Source organism: Macaca mulatta, chromosome 5, assembly GCF_049350105.2.
Source record: "Macaca mulatta isolate MMU2019108-1 chromosome 5, T2T-MMU8v2.0, whole genome shotgun sequence".
NCBI lineage: Eukaryota > Metazoa > Chordata > Mammalia > Primates > Cercopithecidae > Macaca > Macaca mulatta.
Genome location: NC_133410.1, coordinates 59,886,745 through 59,900,161, shown reverse-complemented (window position 1 = coordinate 59,900,161; position 13,417 = coordinate 59,886,745). Strand labels below are relative to the sequence as shown.

The following is a 13,417-nucleotide window of genomic DNA, read 5'->3' as shown; positions in this document are numbered from 1 at the left end:
ACATTACAGAAGAAGCTATTTTTACCACAATCCTTAGAAGAAAAAAATGAAAAATTGCAAAAATGCAGAACAGCTTCCAAGAACAAAATATTCTTTGGTGGTTTTGTTTTATTGATAGAGCCCATGACTAAGCAGTAAGTGTCTAGTTTGTGGACATTTTCTGATGACTGCTTACAACTAACAAGGAGTTTGAGTAAATTTAAACTTTATCACTCCATGACTGTTGAAACAACAGGGAGTTACTGTGTGACTTGAGCTTTTCCCAGCAGGAAAGCCGTCTTCCCATGCCCTTGCTGATAAAGGTGGCAACTTAAAAGTGTTCTCAGTATAGTTAGATCAAGGTAATTCTTAAGCAGTAATTTATGAGGCACCAACATTCCACCAATGATTGACTTTGGTCCTCATGATCATCTATGAAGTAGCCACTCATAATATCCCTGTTTCACAGATGAGAAAACTACGGCACAGTGGGAAAGTGAGTGTGACACAGTGCAGACTGCCATGCTAAGGACTTTGGATCTTGAATGATTTATGCAGGGGAGTGAAATATTTCTATCTGTGTTTTGAATAAATAATATGGGTAGCAGTGCATAAGTTGTATCATAGGTGAAAAACACCAAGGGGGTGAAAACTAGTTGAGAGACCTTGCTTCACTCTCTCTCTCCATAGATATTCCAGCCATGCAGAACTATGAACTATTGTCCAAACATGCAAATGACCTAATTATCTAGTGTCCTTTTTACACATTATTCATCTGGTGACAGTTCCTGTCTTCCCTTTATCCCCCTGGCAAATTCCTACTCCCCCTTCAAGAGCTAGTTCATGGGACAGGTCGTGTCTGAAGAATTAGCTAACATGCCCCTTGCCTGTGTGAAAGGCAGAACAATGTGAAAGCAAGAACAGGAATTCGGGAGTCAGACTTACCTGCTCAGCCTCTCGCAAGCTGAGCACTGTCCTCCCTGAGACTGTCAGCTCATCTCTATATTGGGAATAGTACTCTCTAACTTGCAATGTGGGTGTGGGAATTTTCTATGCTATTCTGGCATTTCCTAAGCATCTATAAATTATGTTTGTCCTAATTAGTTTGTCATCCTAAAAACCTACCCTTTCCACCACCAATGGCACCATATTCTATTTTCTCTTAGAATTTTTATCGTGTGTCTACACAAACATTGTCACCTTGGGTAAAAATCACATTAGCTCATGAGCAATGGCTGCAGCTTTCTCACTCCTCAGCTAGTCTCTGCCTTCTGACCCATTGTGGTAGGGTGAATAATGCCCCCCACCCTTGAGATCCCCATGCCTTACTCTCTGGAACCTATGAATATGTCATTTAATGTGGCAAAAAAAAGTCTCCACAGGCCGGGTGCGGTGGCTCAAGCCTGTAATCCCAGCACTTTGGGAGGCCGAGACGGGCGGATCACGAGGTCAGGAGATCGAGACCATCCTGGCTAACATGGTGAAACCCCGTCTCTACTAAAAAATACAAAAACTAGCCGGGCGAGGTGGCGGGCGCCTGTAGTCCCAGCTACTCGGGAGGCTGAGGCAGGAGAATGGCGTGAACCCGGGAGGCGGAGCTTGCAGTGAGCTGAGATCCGGCCACTGCACTCCAGGCTGGGCTACAGAGACAGACTCCGTCTCAAAAAAAAAAAAAAAAAAAAAAAGTCTCCAGAGATGTATTAAATATCTAGAAATGGAAATGGTTTCTGGATTATCCAAGTGGTTCCAATGTATTCACAAGGCTCCTTATGAGAGGTAGGTAGAGTTAGAGACAGAAAGGTCAGAGAAGAGAGGGGAGATGTGACAATGGAAGCAGAGGTTGGAATGATGCAGTTTGAAAATCAATTGGAGGGGCCATAAGCCAAAGAATGTAGATGCCTCTAGAAGCTGAGAAAGGAAAGGAAATAGATTCTCTTCTAGAGCCTTCAGAAGAAACATAGTTATGATCATACTTTGAGTTTAGCATGTTCAACCCACTTGGGATTTGTGACCCCCTAGAATTGCAAGATAATAAATTTGTATTGTTTAAGCCACTGAGTTTGTGTTAATTTGTTACAGAAGCCATAGATAACTAACATACCAACACTGCAACAACTTCCTTTCTCCTTAGAGAGGAGCAGTGCCTTCCTGAGGGATGAATAAAAACATCAGTATGTAGTACCTCTCCTCGTTTCCAGAATTTGTGGGCATAAAAGTGGAGATTTATTTATTTACATAATTTTTTTTTTTTTTTTTTTTTTTTTTTTTTTTTTTTTGAGACGGAGTCTTGCTCTGTCCCCCAGGCTGGAGTGCAGTGGCCACATCTCAGCTCACTGCAAGCTCCGCCTCCCGGGTTTACGCCATTCTCCTGCCTCAGCCTCCCGAGTAGCTGGGACTACAGGCACCCGCCACCTCGCCCGGCTAGTTTTTTGTATTTTTTAGTAGAGACGGGGTTTCACTGTGTTAGCCAGGATGGTCTCGATCTCCTGACCTCGTGATCCACCCGTCTCGGCCTCCCAAAGTGCTGGGATTACAGGCTTGAGCCACCGCGCCCGGCCTACATAATTTTTTTAAAAGCCATCTAGTAATACATAAGTGCTACTAATATTTATTGGCAAAGGTAATAATAATCGTCCAGGTAAATTGTAGCTATAAAGTACTGCAATCATGTAAATGCATGAATATGTATCAGCCAACATGTAATACCAAGCAAAACCAGTATTCAAACCTTCCTTCAAAATACTTTTTGCTTAAAATACCGGAATTTTTTTCTTCCATGAAATTATGTGTCAATACAATTTTTGCACTATTATTAAGAAGTATTTTGACTATACTACAACTTGATTTAATTTGTTTATTTAAAATCATAAGGATAACACAAATATCAGAGGTTCTTTCACAGTTAGATTGAAACTGGAAAAAAAAAAAGTATATTACATAGCAAATGCACACACTTAGACAGCTAGTAACTAACTCTCCAAAAGTTTCTTAACTATTTTCTTGTACAGCGGGGCTTGCAGGTCCAAGCAAATTTTCCTCCCATTCTTCAGCGTGGCTCTGGCAAGGAAAAGAGAAGAGATGTGACCTTCAGTTCTTGAGTTTGCAGATGGCATTAAAAAGGAGAAGGATGGGCAGAGGAGGCACTGAGCCGGGGCACTGAGTGATGCAGTGCAAGGACTCACATCAGTTGGGCAGTGGGGCAGTGGGGTCCGGCCTTGATCACCTCCAGGCTGGTGATGTGCCTGGGACGGACCTGGGAGGTGGTCTTCACACACAGGCACTGCAGGTCCCCATCTTCTTCAGCTTCAGCTGAGGGGAAAAGGGAGGGGGTAAGAGAGGAGGAGGGGACGGAATGGTGACTCCATGAGTAGCCAGAGGTACTTTAGGGACTTTCTCCACTACCTTCAGCCTTCTTTTCCTTAGCCGTAAATCATACCTCCCTCAGACGGAAGTTGTGCCGACCAGGTGCGAAGTGCAGGTGCAGCGCCTGTCACTGTGCCCTGACAGTCAGCAGGCGCTCGGTTAAGTGTAGCTGCGATCATGATGCTAGAGGACTCCCCAGCCCCAGGGCTTCCCGGACTCCCCCTCGCCGCTGGCGGCCCTCACAGCCTTGCTTCTGCTCTCACCTGTGGCGAAGGCGACCACAACTGGCAGGAGCAGCAACCCCAGAAACAGCAGCACGGGGCGTGAGGGGCAGAACCGGGCTGTGGAGCTCATGTTGCAGCAGAGTTTCCAGCAGGATCTCAGTACGATGGGAAAGTCGGGCTGGGTCTCTGTGGACAGTGACTCCTGAGCCTCACCAGGCGCGTTTTATCGCCGGCTGTCCTTCCAGTCCGGAAGCCTGAAGTGGACAGCAAGGAACTGCGGTGCGGAAACTAAGATACTGCTGGGAAGACTTGGGCTCTGGCCAGCCAAGATTACAAAAAAATAAAGAAGAAAGAGGAGGGGGGGAAGGGGGAAAGAGGGGGAAAGAGGAGGAAAGAGAGAAAGAGAAAGAAAAGAAAGGAAGAAAGGAAGAAAAGAAAGGAAGAAAGAGAGAGAGAGAAAGAAAAAGAAGAAAGAGAGAAAGAGAGAAAGAAAGAAAGAAAGAAAGAAAGAAAGAAAGAAAGAAAGAAAGAAAGAAAGAAAGAAAGAAAGGAAAGAAAGAAAGAAAGGAAAGAAAGAAAGAAAGAAAGAAAGAAAGAAAGAAAGAAAGAAAGAAAGAAAGAAAGAAAGAAAGAAAGAAAGAAAGAAAGAAAGAAAGAAAGAGAGAGAAAGAAAGAAAAGGGCTCTGGGCAGCTGCCTTGGCTGGGACCTCCAACCTCAACTTACATACAAGCACATTTGTAGAGTTAGAAACAGAACTTGAGTCAGAAGAGGAATTTTTTTTGTGTTGTATTAATAATAGAGTTCTCTGTTGTCATCATGCAAATTACACACTAGGCACCTTCAGGACCCTGACAGTTCTGTTTCCTTTCCAACCTCCCAGCTGCAACTACCAATGCTTCCTACTGAGTTTGGTGGCTTTGTGTGTGAAGGGTGTGTTATTTGCAATTGTTTTCTGCTGCTAATAAGTTTAATTTGTTCTCTAGCAATGACTCTTCTGAATTTCACCTGAATGTGGACAAATTCCTTAGTCTCTAGATGGGATTTGCCAGGCTCCACCAACAATTACCCAGTATGCTATGGGACGCAAGGTCTGTTTTCCCATTACTTGTACTCTTGGAAAAATTGCGGAAGTAATATTTGAATGCATTCTTTTTGTAAAAGCTTAGTGCCTGGCTGTTTCTTCATTGTTTCCATGCTGAATAACAGTCCAGAAGGGAAGACAAGAGTTTCCCAGGCCATGTCTCCCAGTGCCTGCTGTGTCTTCAGCCAGTGCCAGTGACAGGGTGAGATGGGCTGAACTGTTGGCGGGGAGCAGTGATGGTTTCTGCGGGGGGATTCAGGGCATCTGGGAGTTGAATGTGAGAATAATGGAAGGTGAGAGTGGAGGAGATGCAATAGAATCCCACACAGGAAAGGAGAAGAGATCGCTGTGGACTGTCTTCCCTTCTCTGAAAAAGAATGACTTTGGCCCTTTATTAGGGCAAAGTACACCCTCAACCCAAAGTCAGAGGTTCTCTGTCACATTGATTAACAGTGGTGAAGGGTGTCAGGAGACCACTGCATGGAAAAGCTGATATTCTAATACATGGTAGGACTGGACTTCTATAGAAATATGCAATTTAATTGTTGAGCTGAGTAGTTTCTTCCTCCTACTCTCCCACCACCTGCCTTTTCAGCTGACTAAGACTTATTTATACTTCTGGAGTTGGATTAAGTATCAGTTCCTCAGAGGGGCCTTCCCTGACAACTCTACGCAATCATGTTCTCTTGCCTTTCTATCTTGCAGAGCTCTGTTTTTCCTGTTCCTCACAGGTAACACACATGCACACACACGCACACACACACACATTACACAGAGATACATATGTGTGTGTGTATGTGTGTATTTCAGAGTGTTAAAAATGGTTTTGTTTCCTAAACTGGAAAACACTATGAAATCAGAGATTATAACATTTATCACTGTTTCAGTGTACTGGTATAGACTCAATTCAAAGTGCTACCTTAGCAAAGATGATGAGTTGAAAACGATGATGATGAAGTTTTAACATGCTCATGTATCTGCTCCTTCAAGCAACTGAAGCATACATATATTAGCATGTGTAATATATAGTTGCAATTATTTGCCTACTTATCTGCCTCTCCTACCGCATAGTGATCTTTTCAAGTGCAATTCTCTGTGACTTATATACAGTAGTGTAGCACATAACAACATTTAGGTCAATCATAGACTGCATATATGACAGTGGTCCCTTAAGATTATAATGAAGCTGATAAATTCCTGTTGCCTAGTGATGTGATTCCTACTGCCTCACGGTTGTAAAGTCATAAGAAGCAGTGTATTACTGACATGTTTGTGGGATGCTGGTGTAAACAAACCCACTGCACTGCCAGTTCTATAAAGTATATAGCACATACAATTATGTATAGTACACAATACTTGATCAGAATAACAAACAACTATGTTACTAGTTTACGTATTTACTAACTATACCTTTTATTATTATTTTAGAGTATACTCCTTCTACTAGTTATAGAAAAAACATTAACTGTGAAACAGTCTCAGACAGATCCTTCGGGAAGTATGAGTTGTTATCTTCTGTCTGTTATCATAGGAGATGGCAGCTCCATGCGTATTATTGCCCATGAAGACCTTCTAGTGCGACAAAACAGGGAGTTGGAAGATAGTGATACTGATGATCCTGACTCCATGTAGGCCTAGGCTGATATGAGTTTTTGCATCTTAATTTTAACAGAAAAGTGTGAAAAATAAAAAATACAAAAGAAAACAAAAAACAATTAGCCAGGCTCTATGGCTCACAGGTGTAATCCCAGCCTGAGAGGCTGGGGCAGGGGGATCACTTGAGATCAGGAGTTCGAAAGCAGCCTGGGAACCAAATGAGTCCCCTTCTCAATAACAGTTTTCAAAAATTAGCTGGGCATGATGGTACACATCTGGAGTGAAGATCAAGGAAGATCACTTGAGCCCAAGAGTTTGAGGCTGTAGTGAGCTGTGATCATGTCACTGCACTACAGTGTAGGTGACAGAGAAAGACTTCATCTCTAAAATAAATGAATAAATAAATAAATAGAAAACAAGCTTATAGAATGACGATATAAAGAAAAAACATTTTTGTACAGTTGTACAATGCGTTTAAAGTGTTGTTACAAAAGTCAAAATGTTTAAAAATTAAAAAGTTTAAAAATAAAAAATTACAGTAATCTAAGGTTAATTTGTTGAAGAAAAAATATTTTTATAAATTTAGTGTAGCCTAAGTGTACAGTGTTTACAAAGCCTAAAGAAGTGTACAGTCATGTCCCAGGCACTCATGTTCACTCACCACTCACATTCCGTCTCATCCAGAGAAACTTGCAGTCCTACAAACTCCATTTGTGGTAACTGCTCTATACAGGTGTACGATTTTACTCTCTTATACCATATTTTTACTATATCTTTCTACATTTACATATGTTTAGATACACAAATACTTACCATTGTGTTACAACTTCCTATGGTATTCACCACAGTAAAATGCTGTGCAGTTTTCTAGCCTAAGAGCAATAGGCTATACTATATAGCCTAGGCTTGTAGTAGGCTATACCATTTAGGTTTGTGTAAGCACAGCCTATGATGTTCACACAATGATAAAATCACCTAATGATGCATTTCTCAGAATGTATCCCAATTGATGAGCAAAACATGAATGTATTTATGAACATCCTGTATCGAACACAATGACTGTTGCAGAACATTTTGTAATTCATATATGTTTATTAACCTGAGACTTGAAGCCCCTTCTGAGTTAGCGGCAGAGAGAATGAAGGGGAGGGATGATTTTGCATATGGATGGGCAACACGCTAGGTTTGTACAATCTTACACACAGATTTCAATGTTTGCAGTGTAAAGGAATCCAGGTGGCACTGAGTGGCAACTAAATTACTCTTTCCCTGAATGTAAACAGAATAACTCAATACATGCACACAAAAACAGAAGACATCTGCATCTCAGGAGGTATAAACATGGTGTCAACACTGTGCCATGTCTCAGGAGCTGGTCTTGTCAAGTTTCAGTGGGAAACCACCAGACATAATGAGTGAGATGCCTGATATCCTATAATTATTATAGTATATACAATACGCTATTTAGGTATCAAGTTGTATTATGTATGTGAATAATACTACGTTATATGTAATGTAATCTCTTCATTAGAGAAAGAAGAGTTGAGGAAAGCACTGTGGTGTGGCAGTTAAGAGCACAATTTGAAATTACCACTCTGTTACCTACTTAGTTAGCTAAAAGTGGGCAAGTATTTTAAACTCTATAAACTTGATTTTTCTCTTCTGTAATGAGGGGGAGGATAATAATAATCATAAGAAACAATTACTAACATTTATATATGGCTTATTTGTGACATACATTATTTTAAATGCCTTAAATTTATTAACTCTTTTAATCCTTCCATAAACTCTATGAGGGAGGCAATATTATTATCCCCATTTTTCCAGAGGACGTGCTTTTAACCAGATCATATCTATCTTTTAAAAAATTGTTTAGTTCATGCATGCAAAACACTTAGTATTCCTGGCATATTAAAATGATTAATAAATTGGAACTATTATCATACTACATTGAGAATGACACAGATCATCAATTTAGTAACTTTTGTTGGTCATACTGTGAAATACCAAGTATAAAAAAAGGAAAATTAAAGTTTTTTTCCCCAACAATCCTGTTAAAATTAATAATATATGACAACAAATCAATAGCAAATTTTTATTTCATGTGAATATTTTTGTAAGAATAGTGTGGGTTTAAATTTTAGGGTTTAAAAATGAATGAAAGTTCTGTTCATTAAAAAAGCAGAATTTAGAATTAGGAGTCTAGTAAGGTTGAAGTCCTATATTGTACTTATTTATAAGGCTTATTCTAATGCTAGAATTGTTACTATATAGGTATGTTAATTCATTTTCATCATGTATTTTTGTTTTACTAGTGGCAAATACATTCACTTTAAACTAACCACAGATTATAAGACTCATATATACCAATTTATTATTTTAGGGTTTGATGGCTAAAATAAACATCAGAATAAACTTTCAGGGAGTATTTTAAATAAGACATCCTAGGACTAAGACACTGAGAGACTATATTAAGTTCTTAAATATATTAACAAAAATGTATTGAGCAAATATTCTCTGCTGGGCTCCATGTGATTCTTATTATCATTGCCCATTATGATATCTGATAATCTCCATGAGTATGTCTAGTAACCATAAAGCAGAGCAGGAAAAATCAACCAAGCTGTGTTTAAATAGAAATTTTTAAAGAAAAAAATGCAAAGCACAGTCCAATGTTTAGCCAATAATTAGAGAGTTGAAACCAGGCTTATTTATTTTCATCTTCCTTCTGCCATCTTTTAACCAACCTTCTCAGAATAAAATGTGATTTTTAAGACAGAATGAAACACATATCCAAATTTTAATGCAGTAAGAATAGGTATCCCGAATAAATGAGAACTCTAGAAAATCAAGGTTTCAAAATTCTACCCTTTCTGGGAGTTAAAGAAGTTTGGTAGAAACGGAACAAATTAATCAGCAGATTCATCACCTGCCAATTTTTTCTGTACAATTTTCTTAATTCTGGGAGCATCTGGGTCCAGGCAGATTTTCCTCCCATCCTTCAATGTGGCTCTGCAAGAGAGAACAGGGTTATCTGTTGGTGTCCTGGCCTGAATATCAGAACTAATCCATGAGACTGGAGGAAACGAGTGCATATGCGGATGGAGGTAAAGGGTTTCCCTGATAAAGCAATAGCACAGAAACAGCAACTTACATCACTTCGACTTGGTTGCAATGGATTCCTTTCCCGATCACTTCCAAACTTTGGATGTTTTTGGGATGAATTCCAGAGGTTGTCTTCATACACAAGCAGCGCAGTTCAGTGTACAACTCACTGTCTAGACTTTCCTCTAGGGTAGAAAATGTTACCTATTGGTGGCCATGAATATTTTCCTCAGGTCCCTTATTTGCCGATTGAGGGTAATTGTGCCTCTCTCATGAAGCTATTGTGAATATGATCTGTAAAGCTTTAGTAAAGTGCCCAGCAGAATGCCCAGCACACAGGAAGTGAGAAGTGACCCCCCCATGTGCCTCCTCCAATTGGAGTTGTTGATTTAATGGCACTCTCCAGCCCCAGAGGCACAAAGCTAATTTTTACCCCAGACACAGGTGTAGCAGAAACAGCAACAGGTGCAGGGAAGCAGGGCCTCTACCTTTGCCTTTCGCCAAGTTTCTCTTAGTTTGTCCTTTGGTGGAGGAAGCCAGAGCAGTCAGCAGCAGTGACAGAAGCAGCAGCACCTGCAGGGCATGAAGTGGTCTGGCACTGTTACAGGAAGGCATGGTATCAAGTCTGAGGCTCATGGTGGAGAAGGCTGAGCTAGAGTTGTTTCCAGAGCCAGAAGACCGCTGAGTGAGGGTGAGTTACTGCCCACAAGTCTGCAGATAAGTGGCTTCCCATGCCCTGAAGATGTCATTTATATGCTCTCTCTCAAAGCCAGTAAGAAGGAAGAGGTAGGGAAGGAGGAAGTGGGGGTATGTGGTGATACACACATAAGCATTTGAAGCTGTGCCCAACCCAGAGAAAGACCAGAGAGGTCAAAATTGTTACTAGGTTGCATATTATGCATCCCTTCACATTCCTACTGTCCCTTTCTCAACACCTATCTGTCTTACACATATGTAAGAACTCCGTTCAAGAAGGTAAGAACTAGACTGAAATACTACATGCGTTTTCTTTGTGTGATTTATAACAATACGCCCTGCCATTTCTATAATGCAGTTTTTAGGCTTAATAAAAACTTTAGGAGCACCTGGAGGCACAAACATGTGGCCCTTGAAAGAGAAAGTTATCTTTCCTTGTTAGTGCCAAAGAAGGCAAATGTTCTTTTCATAGTTGTTGATAAATGGGACTGGTTTTGAGCATGTGAATAAAATAAGAGCTAATTACCATCAAAGGTTGTCTTTGGATTTTAGGTTATTGGATTCTTTCTGCCTTCAATCTATATCATATTTTATAATTTCATCTAGAAACTACAAATGAAACTCATCCTCCTTTGTATTACAAAATAAGCTACTTGTTTCTACCACCTAAGAATACTTAAAAAGCAGGACCCAGCATATTTACTTTTCTTTTTATTTATAACAGAAAAATTATATAATTTATTGCAAAAGATTCATACACTGCAGATATATTTGAAGTAAAACATAAATTTATCTTCATCATTTTCATTCCTACTCTTCAGTGGTAAATATTGGTAACAATTTTGCATTAGTTTTCAATTCTATCTGCATTTATATGCACACATGTAAATGTATACAGTGAGACATGTTTAAGACATAGAGATACACATATATGTAGAAGTATTGTATATGGATGACTATACAGGTGACTTTTATCCTTCAAAAAATATGTGTTCAGTATCTTTTCATGCCATCTTAATGTAGTTTTTCCGCATCCTTCTTAATGACCACATGACGTCCTATGGTAAGAAGAATAGTTACTCAACCTTGTCTTGTTGGTGCCCTTCAGGGTGTTTCCAGTTTTGCCCTATTAGAAATAGTGCAAGAAATGCCTTACCAAGCAAAATATTTGTTCCTGAATTCTCAGACCCAAATTAAATGTTTTGGTCTGAAATGCTTTAACCCTACAAAGATAGAGAGGTGGACCTACACATTACATGTTGGCTTTATGTTATTTTCTGGTTCTCTGTCCCATCTGTAACACTTGCTTCCTCAACTGAACCATACAATTTTGTAGGGAGTGGCATGTCCTGTGTTTCTTTGAATGTCTCATGTCTCCTATAACATGTAGGATACTTCAATACAAAGTAGGTCTTAAATAATTAATAAATCAAGGAATTTGTATCACATGAAAGTTTGCCTATTTTTTCTAATCACCTACAATTCCAAGCCAAATTCGACAGGACCCAAAGCAACTATACTATTTAAATTGATTTGGAAGCTTGTCAATAAAGAAGAGGCAGATACAAGTGGCCCTGGCAACAAGTTTTCTCCCTTTTACAACTATGTATAAGTCTCACAGAATATTATTTAAATTTTCCATATTCTTTTTTTACTTTTCATATCTTTAAATTTTAGAAGAAATACTTAAAATACTAAATGTTCAAAATTATTCTCTATCAAAAGGATGAACATAGCAATTTTTTTAAATTGTGTTTTTGTTTTCAAGCCAATTTTCCCTATTGTTTAATAGTTATCTACTATGTCTACTCAAGTTCTCGGGTCCTGTTTTTAAATGTGATATAACCTACAGACCACATTTGGCAGTTTACTTTAGAAGTAAGCAGACTTCCAAATTAACTAGCCTTGGAAATGTTTCGTGACTTGATGGTGACATTCTACCTCTGAGTAAAGTATTTTATTATGAGTTCCTCAGGTGGTTGATGTAGTAATTAATGTAGAACCTACTGACACTAAATAGGGCAATGATTTATTTCTAAGTTTAGCTGCAACAAAAAGTTTGATTGATTGTTTTGCATGTAGACGTTTAACCTGTATGCTGTAATTTGTAAGTAATGATTTTAACTTCGGTATTGTACCCTCCCATGAAAAAGAAGACAACTCTCATATAGTTTTTTCTGCCTTATTTTAAGCTTTTCTATTATATAAAGCCCTTGTAACTTGTGAAAGACTCTAGAACACCCCCAACTTTGTGGTTGTGTCTTCCCAGGTCTATCTTCTCATTTGGCTTTCAATAAACATGTATAAAATTATTCTGCCTCACTAACCTTAGTTTCAGTTGATGAAAGTATGTCTTATTTTTCTCCACCCCGTTTATTATTTTCTTATAAATTAGAGTTTAGCAGTAGAACATATTTAATTGAAATGATTTTTCTCCCTGTCTCAACACAGAAATTTCTGGTCTTAAGCAAGCTTAAAGGAAGGGTGTAAGCTGAGAGTTTGGGGTCTTCTGAGAGTTGAGATGTGGAGTCAATGGCAGAGATAAGTTCAATAGGACACAAAATGAGGAGAGCAGACTTCGATTTCCTCCTGTGGGGTAACTTTATAGGCTTTTGTCATTATTGAGTTTGAGATATTGTGAATTCTTAAGTCATATACATTTTCATTCAAACAAAAGATCAAAGTCATTTCTAGAGCAAGATATAAAGGTTTTTTTTTAACACTATTCATAGTATATTTCATTTTCTGTTCAACCCCAAAATACATTGCTGAGAACGTTTATTGGCCTCACTGGTCACCTTTTTCTTTCCCTACTTTAACACTATCCAGATTTCTTTCCTTGTTCATTAGTAAGATTTCCTAAAAGTCCCTAATCTTTTTGAGGAAACTGTATGAAAAGTTTTCTAAAGTAATGATGCTTTTGACTGGGTTGATACCAGGAAAAAGGTAGGCTCTTTCCTACCAGGAAAACAACTAGTGGGTTGACATCAGGAAAGAGGTGACTCCAGTATCATGGAGTCATTGCCTTAATCAACAAATGTGTCTTGTTGCAAAAAACGCATCGTCAGCAAAATCCATGAGGCAATAGTGACAGATTTCTTGAGTCATCAAAATTTCAGAAGGATGTCAGTCAGCATTTGATACAAAAAATATTTTGCTAGTTTTTATTAATTCAAAAAATATTGGTTAAGCATCGATTGATTGAGCCTGAACTTCGTAACAGATTTTACAAAGTTCTCTTTGCATGACTTGGTCATTTGATTATTTGTTTTTAAAAATTCAGGCCTAAAATATTTCTGTAAAGCAACAGGATATGAAAAATACTCTAATCTTGCTGCTTTGATGACAACTGCTGTCATCAGTTAACGGTGG

General features: G+C 38.9%; 2 protein-coding genes across 2 annotated transcripts; both read right to left on the bottom strand.

The window, feature by feature from the left end:
• Positions 1 to 2,819: 2,819 nt before the first annotated feature.
• Positions 2,820 to 4,319, bottom strand: PF4 (platelet factor 4). Its single transcript, XM_001102788.5, has 3 exons — positions 3,606 to 4,319; positions 3,162 to 3,288; positions 2,820 to 3,036 (listed from the first exon to the last, which is right to left on the bottom strand). Exons 1-3 carry the CDS (start codon positions 3,694 to 3,696, stop codon positions 2,949 to 2,951), a joined length of 306 nt encoding a protein of 101 aa, XP_001102788.2. The 5' UTR covers positions 3,697 to 4,319; the 3' UTR covers positions 2,820 to 2,948.
• Positions 4,320 to 7,316: 2,997 nt separating this feature from the next.
• On the bottom strand, positions 7,317 to 10,124 carry PPBP (pro-platelet basic protein). Its single transcript, XM_001102705.5, has 3 exons — positions 9,838 to 10,124; positions 9,399 to 9,534; positions 7,317 to 9,256 (listed from the first exon to the last, which is right to left on the bottom strand). Exons 1-3 carry the CDS (start codon positions 9,983 to 9,985, stop codon positions 9,154 to 9,156), a joined length of 387 nt encoding a protein of 128 aa, XP_001102705.1. The 5' UTR covers positions 9,986 to 10,124; the 3' UTR covers positions 7,317 to 9,153.
• Between the last annotated feature and the right edge of the window lie 3,293 nt (positions 10,125 to 13,417).